Consider the following 14,455-nt stretch of genomic DNA (forward strand, 5'->3'; position numbering starts at 1 on the left):
CGGCACACCCCCCACCCCCAAAGCGAGGTCATAGCTATTCACACCCCAGACTTCACCCAGGGTGCGAATAGTTTGAAAGTATTTTTTTCTCTGTGCATATTGTGTGAACACAGCCTCCAATGGAAAAAAAAACAATCAAGATGGCAACCACCATAGGAAATAGAAAATTGACAAAGTATCTTTTCTGTTTCTATGGTCGGCACCGAGAATAGTGATGGAGCCCAGCAACTGGAGCAGAAAGCTCTGGGCTAGTGAATGAGTGGGCCTAGAAGGCCGAGGGGGGTGGAAGGGGTGCAGGATGTCTTCAGGACCAGGGGGATGGGGACATAGGAGGGAACAGAGAGGGGCTGAGGACCGGCAATGCCAAAAACATGGTGGCTTGTGGGGAAGAGCCTCGGGTGACTGATCGACCTTCCCCAGGTGCAAATATAAGTTCACAATGTGGGTTTGTTGCTTTGCTTTGCATGATCCTTTTTAGGTGATGGGAGCCACAGCAGCACGGATGTATGCTACTGTAGTGGAGACCCCTTCTCTTTTGGGTAGTGCACGGTCCAGCTGGTGATGCACAAATTCCTTCTAAGCAGCTCGGCTTGTTCACACACTCCACTACATGCTCTTATTTAAAGTACTTTATTGTGCAAAAGGCCGTCAGGAATAAGCTGTGGCCAGATATAGAACATATAAAACCACACAAATGCAGACTATAAATACAGACTTCAATTGACATATCAGACAGTGTGTACCTGGGTTCGCAAACACTTGAATGCATGAAATCTAATCTATAAGCAAATAGGAGTTTTTTTTTTATTTATGTTTTGTTTGTTGCATTGATTGATGACGATTTACCGTGAATTTGAATTCAGAAGCCGTCTGCTATATAGGGGGATTGGGTGTTTCAGACAGGCAATGTCTCTGAAACGCAGATAACAACTTTCGACTGCATGCCAGCCCCCTGAGATGAGACGGTTTTATCTCTAGTTGGACGGGTCTTTCAGTCTTTCAGTGCCTTCTGCCAGTTGAGGAATGAAAGGATTATCCCTCCAGGCCAATCTGTCTATATTTAAAGTTCCCCAGCGGCTGGCTGATTTCAAGGCAGGCGCTGAAAGGAATGAAAAGGACAACCGCCTGCAAGAACTGTTGTGTTAGAGCGGGAGGGCCCGAGGAACGGAGAGTTGGGAGCGAAACTGATGAAGCAAGCCAGCTACCAAGCACACGTCAAGGTATTCAAATGACAAATAAACAAGCACCAGTGTCATGCAGATGGGTTATTTTGGATCCAAAACTGTTTTACTGGGGGCAAGCTAATTACATAAAGAAGCCATGGCAAAGCCGGATGCAAATATAAAAACCAAAGAGGGCAAAACTATTGCAATCGAAAATAAAACAAATGACTGTATTGCCGCTGTTGACGGAAGAAACACAAAGAAAATGAGGAGGCAGCATGGTAACCGCTGCAGGGTCCTCTCCCAACTTGTTCCCCTCCCCTGGGGAAAGGGGAGGTTGCGGGGGTGGAATGGTGCCAAAACACCCCAAAGCCCGCGAAGGGCAAAACAAAGGAAAGGGGCGGGTCAAGCCCCTTTATAACCAGCAGGGTCCTACAGCAGAGTCATCCAAATCCTGCAGTAGGACCTTGCAGACACGCCGTGTCAAGCACAAATGATAGACTCCGGATGAGCCAGAAGGAAACCGGAATGGGTCTTCAGTCTTCCGGACCAGTGCCTTCTGGGGGCCTAACGGCGGGGGCGTCTGGTGGTAACAACTAAGGCTCAGCTTCCCCTAAAAAAGAAACAGCGCTCTCCCCACCCACGGACACCGGCCCTACTATGGTAATTATACAAAGGTATAGGGGGAAGCAGGTGAGGTCGACACGGAGCAAGCACACTTACAGACTGGAGTTCACAAAATAATTCTGTTGTTATGGAAATAAAACTGCGGCCAAGTTTGCCATTTGAAAATACTGTCTCATGCCAATTCATTACTTGTGAAGTAACAAGGTGCAGCGAAGGAACGAGCGAAAGAGGGCTGTTTGGCAATGAGGGCAAATGGACAAATGCAGAGGTTATGCGTTTCACCCATAATGCTCTTCTCTCTTTTTCTTCTCCTTGTTTCAGCCGCCTATTTAGTCACCAGCTACCCTACTTATTTCATTTCTGACTGCGCACAAAATCATTACATGGCGGAAGTCATAAAACAAATCAATAAAATAAAAACATTAAAAATGCAGATAATGAAATGTTAACAGGAACAAGCTAGAAACCAAAAAACATATGACGAGGTATTCACCAAAACAAATAAGAAAGAATATAGTGTGATGGGCAGACTACTACTCATGTGAAATAAGATGGCAATACCACAATGTGTGGAGGAAATAAGTCAGAGGAGCTGTCTGGGTGAACATATAATGTGTTACAATGCAACACTAATGAGAGGAAAGAGTCAACCTGGAGAGATGAACAAAAAGCACACAACATATTTGTGTACAAAGTGCAACGCTACAGATCATTTACATATTTTGAAATAGGAATGAACTCGTAAAACCTCTGAAGAATTACATTTTCTTGTCAGATGCCATGCGTGCGTTTCATTATTGACAAGTTCAGCCATATTTAGAAAATAAATGTTGTATGTCTTTGCCACGCTGCCAGAGAAGGACTGACCTACACTTAGGCCCTGATTCATGGAATTTATTGCACGGTAAATAAGTACTTTGCGCACCAAACCGCACGCAAAACCCCTTCCGTTGATTCATGGAATCGACTGCACAGTCCTTTTCAGGGACTTGCGTGGACTTAACGCAGGACTGGCACGCCTCTACAGGCGGTCAAGAGCCTTGCGCGACACTCCTCGCAGAGTGTGAGCTGGGCATACGAAGAGACCTAAATAGGGGGCAGAACATGTAGAATGAGGAAGAACAAAGGAAAATGTGGGCATTCCGAGGGACGAGGGAATCGCACACCCACAACTGCGCAGTATAAATCGTATTCATGGATCTCACTGCGCAACCTCACGTCTTGGAAATAACCATGCAAAGCTCCCGATCTAACCACCACCCGAAGCAGGCCTACAGACACTTGCGCATAGGAATCACTGCACAGAGGTAAGATCGCATGTTGGATTAAAGGGTTTGTACACACAGTCAGGGTTCCGATCCGACTTAGGGGTGCACGTAAGCAGTGTAGCAGGGTGCAGGCATGGCTTACGGGGGTTCACACACATATTTACCGGGAAAAAACAACTTTTACAATACATGGTACGCATGATGTGTGGGTGCTCAGGATAGTTACAAGGGACCCTACTCAGTGTTGTGGGGATGCTGGCTTGGTTACGGGAGACCCCACTCAGGATTACAGAGAAGCATGAGTTTGCACCTCTGGACCACGCACAAATCGGTATTAGTGGCTCTTTCTGCTCAGCGGGGCCGTATCAGGGGTGTTCCAGCCATGACTTGCATATAGACTTACTTTGCAGGAACAATTCCATGAATATGCGGAGCGTGCAGAAAAACGTATGCCCGCAAGCTCGCACAGAGTCCTTCTCGGCGCGCAGGCTTTGCAGGATATATGAGCACTTTTCCATGAATCAGGCCCTTTGGGTGTTATTCTTGACGTCTGTGCCAGACAGGGGTGGGAAAGTGTTGATCAAATATCCTGATTACCTTGCAGACCAGTCAAACTCTAATCATTACAAACAAATGCCAGAATGTACATCTGGAAATAAACAGTGAAGAGTTAACGGTAGCACATGGCAAAATAACACAAAAGATCTCAACGCATTCACAAATTTGCGTGCTATCCAAGCTGCCTGCCTGTGCATTGCTAGCTGGGTTTATACTGGCTTAGAAAAACAGAAGCATGGACGCCGTAAGAGAACGCTGGATACACAAACGAATAATCGGTTACAGTAGCTCTGGATATTTAATACAGTACAGGACCGAAGATAACTTCTTCATCAGTGGGCATCTCTGCTGAGCCTTGGACGCCATGGTCTATCTGGTGCAGAGAGATTTTCAATCTGTGCAGATAGGTTATTAACCTGAAGTGTGTGCTGGATCCTTCAACCCCTATTTAGATTTCAGTATTACTTTTATCTGTCCTAAAGAAAACTACCATAAAACTATCTTAATTGCCCTTAAAGACCTTCCAACATACACATCAAATTGGGAAGCATACCAGATAAACCCGGTATTGCTTACATTCTCTTGGGTAGCCTTGTGGCAACTGATCACCTTCATTAAATCTTCATGGAAAGAGAAAGGTTGGCTATTTAGGAAGCAGACACCTACAACACATAGTTGATCAATTTCCGTCCAATCCTTCCACATTTTGGCGAAATTTCTAGAAGCATCTCTCTTATTTGTCTGGCTCCCAATCGCAAATCCACTCCTATCTAGTTTGGCTAGAGGTGTACCACGCTTCCCAGTGCTGTCAACTACACAGCTGCTCATTGCTTGGCAAGGGTGTTGCTTGTGATATTCTGTGATGTTTGGAGAAGAATGAGCGAGACCATTTTAACTAGACTGCACTCATTATATAAATTAAATCTTTGAAGTCAGCCCAGGGTTTTTTCCTGAGCCTCGTGCACTGGCTGTGTTTGGTATGACCAGGGTGTGCAGTTCGAGTGTCATGGGTGAAAGCATATATGTGCAGTCATTATGTCCTGCATTTTAAAGCAGGCTGGTGAGTTGACTTTTGCGGCTAAATGATTCTTGTGTGCGGCAAAGCAAGGATCATGTCCTCAGGTTCTATAGCTGGCGATAGAGCATATAGGCCAGACCGAGCCTAAAACACATAGTGCTGCCAGGCAGGGTCCATTAGACAGCACTCGTTGGAAGGTGATTGGTCGGCTATTGTCATGTGGGGAGCATTATTCATTCGGATGATATATTATGGGCCCATGTAAGAGTTAATTGGCAGTGCTAGATGACATCACTCTGATGAATAGACAAGTTTCGGGGCAGAAGACGAATGGCAACACGACAATATATGGCCAAATGCTTTTTCAAAAAACAAGCGCCACCTGTTTTATCGAGCGGCCAATGACAATTATCCAAGGGTGCACTGACAGGAATGTCATCAGGACATGTCTTCCCTAAGAACCGAAATGAACCACGTGTTTGACTGCCAAAGAATGCTTCATAGGTTTTCCTAAGGGTAAATGTGGGGTTGCAGTTTTCCTGGTGACTGCCTTTGCTTCTTCTGCTGATCAGAGGACTATTAAAATGCCCATGCTAATCACAGACATGTTTCATCCTAGATTAAGCTCTTTGGTGTGGAGCAGGGCATTTATTGGGAGACTAATGGTGTTCATTGGATGGCTCCTACTATGCAACCTCAGTGACAAAACCAGTACAATCACGATCGCAATCTCCATTAGACAACATATATTCACCATCATGACCTATGCACCACTCAGCAACCACCCCTGCAAGGTCCTTTATCTATGAATGTCGCGCTTGGTTCCAGGCACAAGCAGCCAGAGATCTCAAAAGGCCCCTTGTCAGGGACCTCCTCACGTCTCCATTTTTAGTTTCGACTATTTGGTGGCATGGAAAGGGCTGCCTATGAGCAGAAACTATTCTCACGGAGAGAGAGAGAGAGAAAGAGAGGGAGGGAGGTTGTATGCTTCACACTTCGGTGAAGTAGGTATGTTTGGTGTCGATATTAATGCAGGTTTTTTTTTATTGTATGGCTATCACCTAAATTCAAAAGGTAGACGTTGCAAATTGGATTTGCTTCTTTTTTTCGCTGCAGCAGAAACATTCCTTATCTTGTGGACCTGGACAGTGAGTAAGTGGCGACTTCAAGATAAGCAAAGCAGTATTCATTCCAAGCACCGATCTTAATCGTGTCTGTTAAAAATGGCGCATCGTGGTGGAGGTTGTAGGAAGGGGTGGGTTACAGTGTCAGCCCGTAACATACACATTTAAATACCTTGCATGGTGCACTGCGCAAACAAGCCTCCTATGTAAAAAGGATTAGTAGCTGCCCCCTACACAGTGCTAGTGAAATGCATCCGTGGGGTATTGATTCCATGCTGAGTAAGCCGGGAAGCCTCCTTGTGCTGAGTGCTAAGGAATTTATAGAACTTGTTAAGTAGAAGGGTCCTGCAGGGTGAGTGCACAGCTGTGGAGGAATAATATGTAACAGTTAAACTTGTTGAGGGAAGAAACATAGTAAAGGTGGCCGGCCTATACAGGGAGAGCAGGATGTATTGTGAATGGCCAGTGCCTCAAGGAGCCCAGTAGGGTTGGGACAGAGTCAGTCACATGCCAAGCCATGAAAATCATCCGATTTTTCTGCAGGCGGTGGTTCCACTTAGAAATGTATGTATTTATTTATTTATTTATTTATGTATGTATTACAATTCTTGAAAAACACGCCACATCGCGCGTAGGCCTCAAGGCGCACAGTTTGGAAGACAAGAATGATGGCAAAGGTGTGCTTTGGTAGAGAGTGAGTATATCTGAAACCAGTGAAATAACTCAGCAGAATAAAATCAAATAAAAGCTGCTACATTAAGCTGTGTGCAATTACAGGTCAGAAGTTCAAAACCAAATAGGGCTGGAGCCACCTTTCAAACTTCTGCTGTGGATAGCATGGGTACCAAAGAGCGCGGTAATAGAGGTGCACATTAGGTACGATCATAATAATTCTGTGAATGTCAGTGGGTCTCTCTTGCTCAAGACCACCAATTCATTGCAGATTGGTCAGCTGGATGCATGCCAAAGATCAGGTGCAGGTGCTCCAGTTTTGAAGGAATCTGAGGGGTGGGGCACGTGGTCTGCACACTCATTCCCTCCCCAGCTGATTACTTAGGGATCCTGAAAGAACTCTCTATGGGTTTCCACCAAGTCATCTCAGGGAGTCAACGAATGGAGCTGCAGTACCGCCTACACGCCCTGTTCTGGGTTTCCTCCAACACTTTGTGCAGCGCAGCCCTCCGAACAGCGGCTTTTTTGTATAGAGCTTAATCGGCCAGGGTCTGCACCAGCTTGATCATGAATTGTTGCTCATGAAAGGATGGGTTCGGAGTGTTGTTGTCGAATTAGTTGAGGTTTTGGTTTTATCCTTGGGGAATGGGCGAGTGTTCCGAACGCTCGATGCGGCCGGCTTGTAGCGTGGCAGAGCGTAAACCGCCAATGGGAGGATACACTTGAGGATGGGGAGCCTTACATGGGATTCTGAAGCATGGTTAAGAGTGGACTTGGGTCTCTCTGAGTAGTGACTTTGATTTCTACTTGATCAGTGGCTCAAATCCCAGCCAATGCAGTTGCCCAAGGATTACGCTAGAGAGAGGGTCATTTAGGACTGCTCTGTCTTCCTGGCTTCAACTTCATTCATTTTAGCACTTAAGAAATATTTTTTTTGTGGATTTTGAGGTAAAGGCCATTGTCTTAATCGATTTTGGCCCTACAATGTTCCTGTAAGTTCACATAGTCCCAGCACGCACGTTGCTCCCCTACGTTGACTATGCTGCAGAATTGCACTGACCCGGGCCAGCTTTTGGAGTAGCATTCTCCAAAAGGCATTGTCAGTCTGACGACCTGGAACACAGGCATTGAAAGAAGCGTGACTCAGTGCCTGTGCAGTCAGCCAGAAAGTCCTTGGCATCTGCCCTGCTGTGAGGTATCACCGCACTGACATTAAAAAACGAACCCGCTCTCTGTTCTTCACAATGGAATCTCCCTGGCACCCTCGTGTTGCCAGGTAAAAAGGAAACCTCAAAGCTGTTAATGGTCTTTTTCTTCATAACCTAGCAGCGGGGTAGTGTCCTTGCTCAGTCGCCCATTCCCTCGTGTAAGAGACTGCACACGCTAACTCATTCACTCACCTCATTTACTCACGCAAACCACTCACATGACTCTCGCACTCAATCACTTACATGTAACCAATGTCACAGCACCTGTCCTCACTGCCTCACTCTCACATATTCACTATAATCACTCACCTAATGACACACAACACTCTCTTGAAGCCTCGACCATTCACTATCTCGCCTCACTCCCTCACCCATCCTCCATCTCTCAGTTTATTCACACAACGCACTCACCCCACTCCTTTCCCCTCTCCCTCAGCAAGCACGACCCCTCGCTCTCTCTCTCTCTCTCTCTCTCTCACACGCACGCACGCACGCACGCACGCACACACACACACTCACTGGCTCACACCACGCGTAAGGTGCAGGGTGTTTTCTGCAGTCCCAGCTAGCCTCTCTCTCCCCTGCACTCTGTTCTCAGGACAGGCCACCAGCCTCCTCTTGGAAACGAAAAGGGCAGGAGGCAACTGTTTCTCTTTCGTAAATAGACCGGGGATCAGGATCCTTTCAGCGGAGAGCAGCACTCCTGGTCCCACTGGATCGCAGACTTGCTTGCGGCTAGTTGGCACTCCCATTTTAACAAGAAAAATGCCAGGCAGAGCCCAACAGCATTATTGTTTTAAGAAAATGGTAGTCAGTTGCGCTTACCCTTCACCCTGTGGTACAGAGCCGTTACAAATGCGTCATTCATTGGAGAAAAAACAAACAGATTGCCCATGATCCCTTGCGCACCACACAGCTGGTCTTAGATGCGCGTTATCAGGAGATTATGTCACAGAATTAAGACTGAGGGAGGAGTAGATTTTCCCAGTGTTACGACTACCCCCCTTTTTAGCCTTAACAGTGCCCAGGAAATGCTCAGAATAATACCACCCTCTAAAGGCAGGGCCACTTTAAAACAAAACCTTGTCAGCAAAAGACACATTTCTCTCACATGTGTTCAACAATTACAGACACTTGTTTTCCTTGTGTCATGCTTAGTAGTGTGATGTGGATGGCAAGCTTCGAAGACCACAATAGAAGGCTGACTGTTGGAAATGAGCCCGAATGAAGGGACACCCTTGCCTATTCAACAGTGTCAGTGGGGGGAGTCTGCTTTAAGATACTATGAGGGAATTATCCTCAATGAATACCAATCACTCCTGTATGGGGGTCTCATCGAGTGACGTCAGACTTCTTATCTTATATGAGGTGGGATTTAAAGATGGCACATCTACCCTTGCATGACCTAGAGGTGCTGAGCATGGCCTTGAGTGATCTGTGGCGAATTGGACTATGGTGTCTCCCAAATGGAATTCCATGGTCTGTAGGGACAGTCAAGTGAGGCTTCCTGCTGTTTTGTCAGGTGCTTAGAAGCCCATCCCTTCACCAACCTGTCTAGGACTGTTTGTTGAGGTGATGTATGAGAACCTGTCAGATTCCAGACAAGTGCTGTCAAGAATTATTGCTAGTAAACATTCCACTAGAAGGCCCGGCACGCGCTAACCTTTGCATGGTGCCTGGGCTGTGCAGTCATAGCAAGGTGGTTAGGTACCGTGCAGGCCACCTCGCATGCCTGTCAGTCACTGGCTGTTGGGTGTTGTGGAGGAGGGTCTGTGCATTTTCAGGTCAGTGCTCTAGAGTGGAAGCTGGTGCCATGGCAATTCATAAATAATGATCGAAGTGGTTGAATACAATTGTGAGTGACTAAACACATCGCAAGACCCACTTGGGTTTTTTAAGGTGACTGGAATTGAAAGCGGGACACGCCATGGCACCGTTTCAGAGCATGAATTCTCAGGGCACTTAAACAATGGGAAACTCAGAAGGTGGGGGTCAAGGAGAATTGATCCATAGATATATCGATACAGTCTAGTGCTTTCGTTGGATACTAGGATGTGTACAGAGTGAGTCATAGGCCAGGAGCTGTAACAATTGACAATTCTCTTGCCCCACATATCCCTCAGAGGTGATGTATGATTTTCCTACAGACCATTGTTTTACTTGGGATGGTGAGGACACTGTGCATCTGCCAAAGGTTTTGGTTGGAGAAAGGAAGGCATGATTGCACAGGTACCCGTACCTTTGCCGCAAACAGTGTGTTGTGCTCTAGGCAGCCTGCTGTGTTCATGCGTCTCATGCAAAGCCAACTTCCTACTTCAGAGGACCCAAGAGGTGTTCAGCATTCTTCCTTCAGAGAAAGGGATCACAATGTTTGTAACAACTGCCTACTGAATGGACAACCTTGACAAATTGCCATGCTATTTTCTATTGCCCTCCCCCGCTGGGCGTCTTCTTTTCCCCTGCGATCCTATGTGTACGTTTGTAAGTTAAGCACCATTCTACCTACAAATAAAGCTAATCAGTCCATTTCCTACCTTTCTGCAGGAAAGAGCACAAGCATTGCGGTACATATGTTTAGCTCATGTCCAGCAGAATTAGAAATTATGGTAGTGCAGGATGTCATATAGCGAGATATCAAACAATATGAATGTATCTATCTATTGTATGGACTTTTGTGACAATTCCACCATTGGAGGAAGGACACACATTCAGCACAACGTGAGATGATCTAAAACGAGAACATTGTCTACTGTCCATATCTGCAATGCCTTCTTTGGTGTTTGCATGTCAATGGGCTGCATTGCGAGGGCCTGCACGTCAGCTCAGTTCGCCTTGTCAGTGTAGGCTTGTGATTGCTTAGTAGCCTGACAGATCTGTAAACATATTTGCCATTTGTTGGGCTGATATACTTCATATCAAGCCCTCTGTTCTTGGAGCACTCTTCCAAGATGTCCAAGTATCTCCTCCTCCAACAGATCAACGTCCCTGTGAATTGGCCTCTTTCAGAAAGTCAGTCTTGTATGTGGTCTCTTCAGCCAGGTCCTCTAGACTTGTACTGCTCTCTGTCCAACTTTCCTCTGGCATTGAAATGCTACAGGAGCTCGGACACATGGGAGAGCATTCAAGGGAGAGCATCCTAGAGCAGGAGTCCGCAGTGCTCCGGCAGTCCGCACTAGCTTTCACCTTCAGATAGTTCAGATTGTCAACCTTCTCCTCCAGGAACTGGGAATTGTCCAGTCTCTTTGAGTTGTGGTTCAGGTTGCTGACTCGCCACGTGACGCTGAGGTATTTCGAGGCTTCTATGGCTGGACTTCTTTTGTTGGGATTGGGTGCAAGAAGTTTACGAAACATCACCATAGCTTCGCAAGTGAAGGATTTCCACTGAGAAGGTGTTGTTTGGTTATCGTTGGTACTTTGCCACCTGACAAACTCGTCGTACTGGGTATCAGAATTGAGAGCGGTGTCCCAGGGGAAGTACCCAGTTGAAATACAGAAGAGAAGTACGCCAAATGCCCAAACATCCAAACTTGGGTCCAGTTCCAAGGTTTCAGGGGCCTCCAAACTGCAAAGCTCTGGTGAAGAGTAGGGTAGTGTTCCAGACATGGGCGCGATGGGGAACCCTTCCAGCCGAGTGAGCCCAAAGTCGCCAAGCTTTATATGGTGACAGCCTTTGTCAAAAAGAAGGATGTTGTCTAGTTTGACATCACGGTGGACCAAGGCTTTGTTGTGCATGAAGTCCAAGGCTTTAGAAACTTGTAGAGCACACCGCTTTACAGTTGGTTCAGGAAGCCCAATCTGAGGAGAGATGAAGAAATACATGCAAGTTAAAAACCACTTCTCAAAATATTTGTTCTTGCCGCAGAGTTCCCTTGCTTAGTCCTGCAGACGTTAGTTGCTAACTAATGAGGCGGGTCATCATTTGTTGTGTAATGTTGTGTTGAGCAAAGTATTGTTGACTATTTTGTTTTATATTCTAATGATCAACAATGTCGTATTGGATGACGTTGCATTAGGAGATGTTCTCTGTGATGTTGCGAGTAGCAATACAGTGTTGGGTGTTGCTATGCTGATATTTCTAGGACTAAGTAATGTTATATATATATATATTGATTTTAAAAAAATATCCGAGGCTGTGTTTTGTGTTTTTGTTTTGACTGTTGTTATATGATATTGTGTTGTCTCACTTTGTGCTCAATGATGTAGCATTTGGTGGTGTTAGGCTTAAAATGCGGAAATGACCAATGATGTTTTAAGCCATGTTGTGTTATGTTAAATTGTATGCCAAGATGTTGCCTTGAGCGGTATATGATTGAGTCACGTTCAGAAATGATTGCTCGTCTAAATCACTGATGAAGAATGAACGAAATAGGTCACACTGAGTCATGCTGCATGACGTTTTCACTGTTGTGTGATATGCTGTTGAGTGATGGCACTTAAAGTGATGTGCTTTGAGTGAGGATGTTGCACTAGGTGTTCTAATGTTTAGTTATGCTATGTGATCTAGTTGAGTTATGCGTTATGCTTCGACTGATATTCGGTCGAATGAGTGTGTGGTGAGTGTTGTTGCAGCGAAACAAGGTTCTGTAGAATCACGTTTGGAAGGACATAGGGTTGCGAGATGTTGAATTGACTCTGATTGGTTGACTGTGCCGTGGATATATATTATACGACCATGTGTGGTGACATACACCAGAAGTGATGAGTGGGGGCATGTAGACGTCTGACAGAGTCTTTTAGGAAGACCCATGGAATGTGTTGGGTTGAATCACAAGCTTAGGAAAATCGTTCAATCGTTTTACAGACAGACAATTCATGTTATGTTCATGTTCTGAAGTTTTTATACTGTGCCAAATGACCACCATATGAAAAGAGAAAGAGCAAAAAATAAAGAATGCACAGGGGGTGACATAAGCTGGTAGATAAAATGGAGAGGGGTAAGGTTTGTGAAAGCTTGTGTGCATGCTGATGAGCTTAAAGGGGTCTGTATGGGAGAATTGACGCAAGAATAGGTTCAATGTAGGATATGATCAGTTGTAGCATCGGGCAGTACGATGGATTTGAGACGTGCTCAGATGCCCCCTTGAATCATGAAGGCTGTTGTTTTTTGATAATGCACCTAATGTCTGCAACCCACCAAATACCAGCATAGTAATAACGGACCTGCCAAGCCAAGGGACTATTAGTGGGCAAGTCTAGGATAGACTGTGATGGATGATTGTGAATTGAAACTTGGGGGTAGGCAGTGGCAGGAGATGCGGGCAAGCCTTATCCTGCTAATTGAATGAAATGTTTTATGACATCAAGTTGCGGCTCTGGTAGTGGGTACCCAGTGATCTAGTAGGCTGAATGAAGGGCACTGTAATACTTGGGACCACTAGTTTGGGATTACAGGCACCTAATGGCTGACACTTCCTCCTGATGAGGGATGAACTGCTTAATTAGGGCATGAGAGGTCCCCTGTACAAGACCTTATCCTTGAGACTTCAGAATCAGGAAGGTCCAAAACTTCTTCTTGGAAGCATAGGTCTAACAAATGACCAAAGACAGAGTAGCCATTGTTTGCGCCGACTCTCCCAGATTCCCACATTCCAGAGGAAGAGAAAGGCGCGCAAGATTATTTGATGTCTAACAATAGAATTGAGCTTGAACTCAAAGTTAGAAAATGTATAATGGTCGGGCGTCCCCGACCACACTTTTCCAAAATAGTTGTTTAGTATCTGCATCATTTCATTTTCAATTATTTTACCTATATATCACTTGCACCTGAGAACTGAAAAGAGACCTATACAATGATACATATGTAAGAGGGAATACACATTTTTGCAGATAATAGAGAGGTGACAAGTAAGATTGTGGGAATTCAAAGGAGAGCAGAAATAATCGCCGTAGGAGCAGATCAATTAGTGTGGGTCAGACCATTCCAATGCGTAGAGGCAAGAAACAAGAAAGAACAGACTTTGGACTGCATACACAGAGGCAAGGTACAGCCAGGTGAAGGCTCGAGGAGGACTAAAGAGTTCTAGATGGTGAAAAACACAGTGATGTATGAAGGTAGTGCCAGATCGTGAAGGCATTTGCCCACTGTGGCAAGGAAACAAAATTGTATTCAAGCAGAACAAAGGGGCCCGTGAAGTGAAGCAATCAAGTCCGAATTCTCTCTGGCTGGGGCAAAGTGGAAAATCAAAACAAATGAAAGAGTAATTAATAGATTTCAGCGGAGAGAAAACATAGGCAGAGTGACCAAAACGAAAAGAACAATAGCCCAAGTGGGAAAGAACGAGAACACAGGTTATTTAAAGCAGGACAACATCCTTAACACAAATGGTCTGCTCACTCAGATATTTCACTCGGCAGATCATGTGTTAGGGTGAGCGGTTTAGCTGAATTGGAACTGTACGCTTCATACTTTTCATTGGTACCATTGAGGCAAAGCTCTCTTTGTATCAGATGTGGACAATAATCCGAGAGCAGAAAAGATAACCTGCTAAGGGTTTGGCCCATGAATAGGATGTATCTTTACCTCAAAGATTTGTATGGACCTAAAACAATGTGAGCAAAAAGGTAATGATCTGTAGTAGGAGAAGACAAATAATATTCACATAGCCAATGGCAGGGGCCACTATGCTGGTTAGAGAACTGAGCACTACCATCCAGGTACTATATAACATTGCCCTCACATGCGCCATGTGTAGTTAACCTGCGATAGGAATAATCGCATCGGAAGGAAGATACACACTGAAACCTTCACCTGGCAATCACAGAAGGCCAATTGCCGAGTGCAGCTGTACCAGTAGCAGGGAGTTCTATCTCTTAATAT

At 45.4% G+C, this 14,455-nt stretch overlaps 1 protein-coding gene across 1 annotated transcript in view; it reads right to left on the bottom strand.

The window, feature by feature from the left end:
* Nucleotides 1-624: 624 nt before the first annotated feature.
* Nucleotides 625-14,455, bottom strand: part of LOC138453563 (serine/threonine-protein kinase SBK1-like) — a 106,091-nt gene continuing 92,260 nt past the window's right edge. The window contains exon 4 of the mRNA XM_069606545.1: nt 625-11,433. Within this exon, the coding sequence (XP_069462646.1) occupies nt 10,615-11,433 (819 nt within the window). The 3' untranslated portion in view covers nt 625-10,614. The remainder of the gene's footprint in view (nt 11,434-14,455) is intronic.

This window comes from Ambystoma mexicanum, chromosome 1p (assembly GCF_040938575.1).
Source record: "Ambystoma mexicanum isolate Mex_15411 chromosome 1p, UKY_AmexF1_1, whole genome shotgun sequence".
NCBI lineage: Eukaryota > Metazoa > Chordata > Amphibia > Caudata > Ambystomatidae > Ambystoma > Ambystoma mexicanum.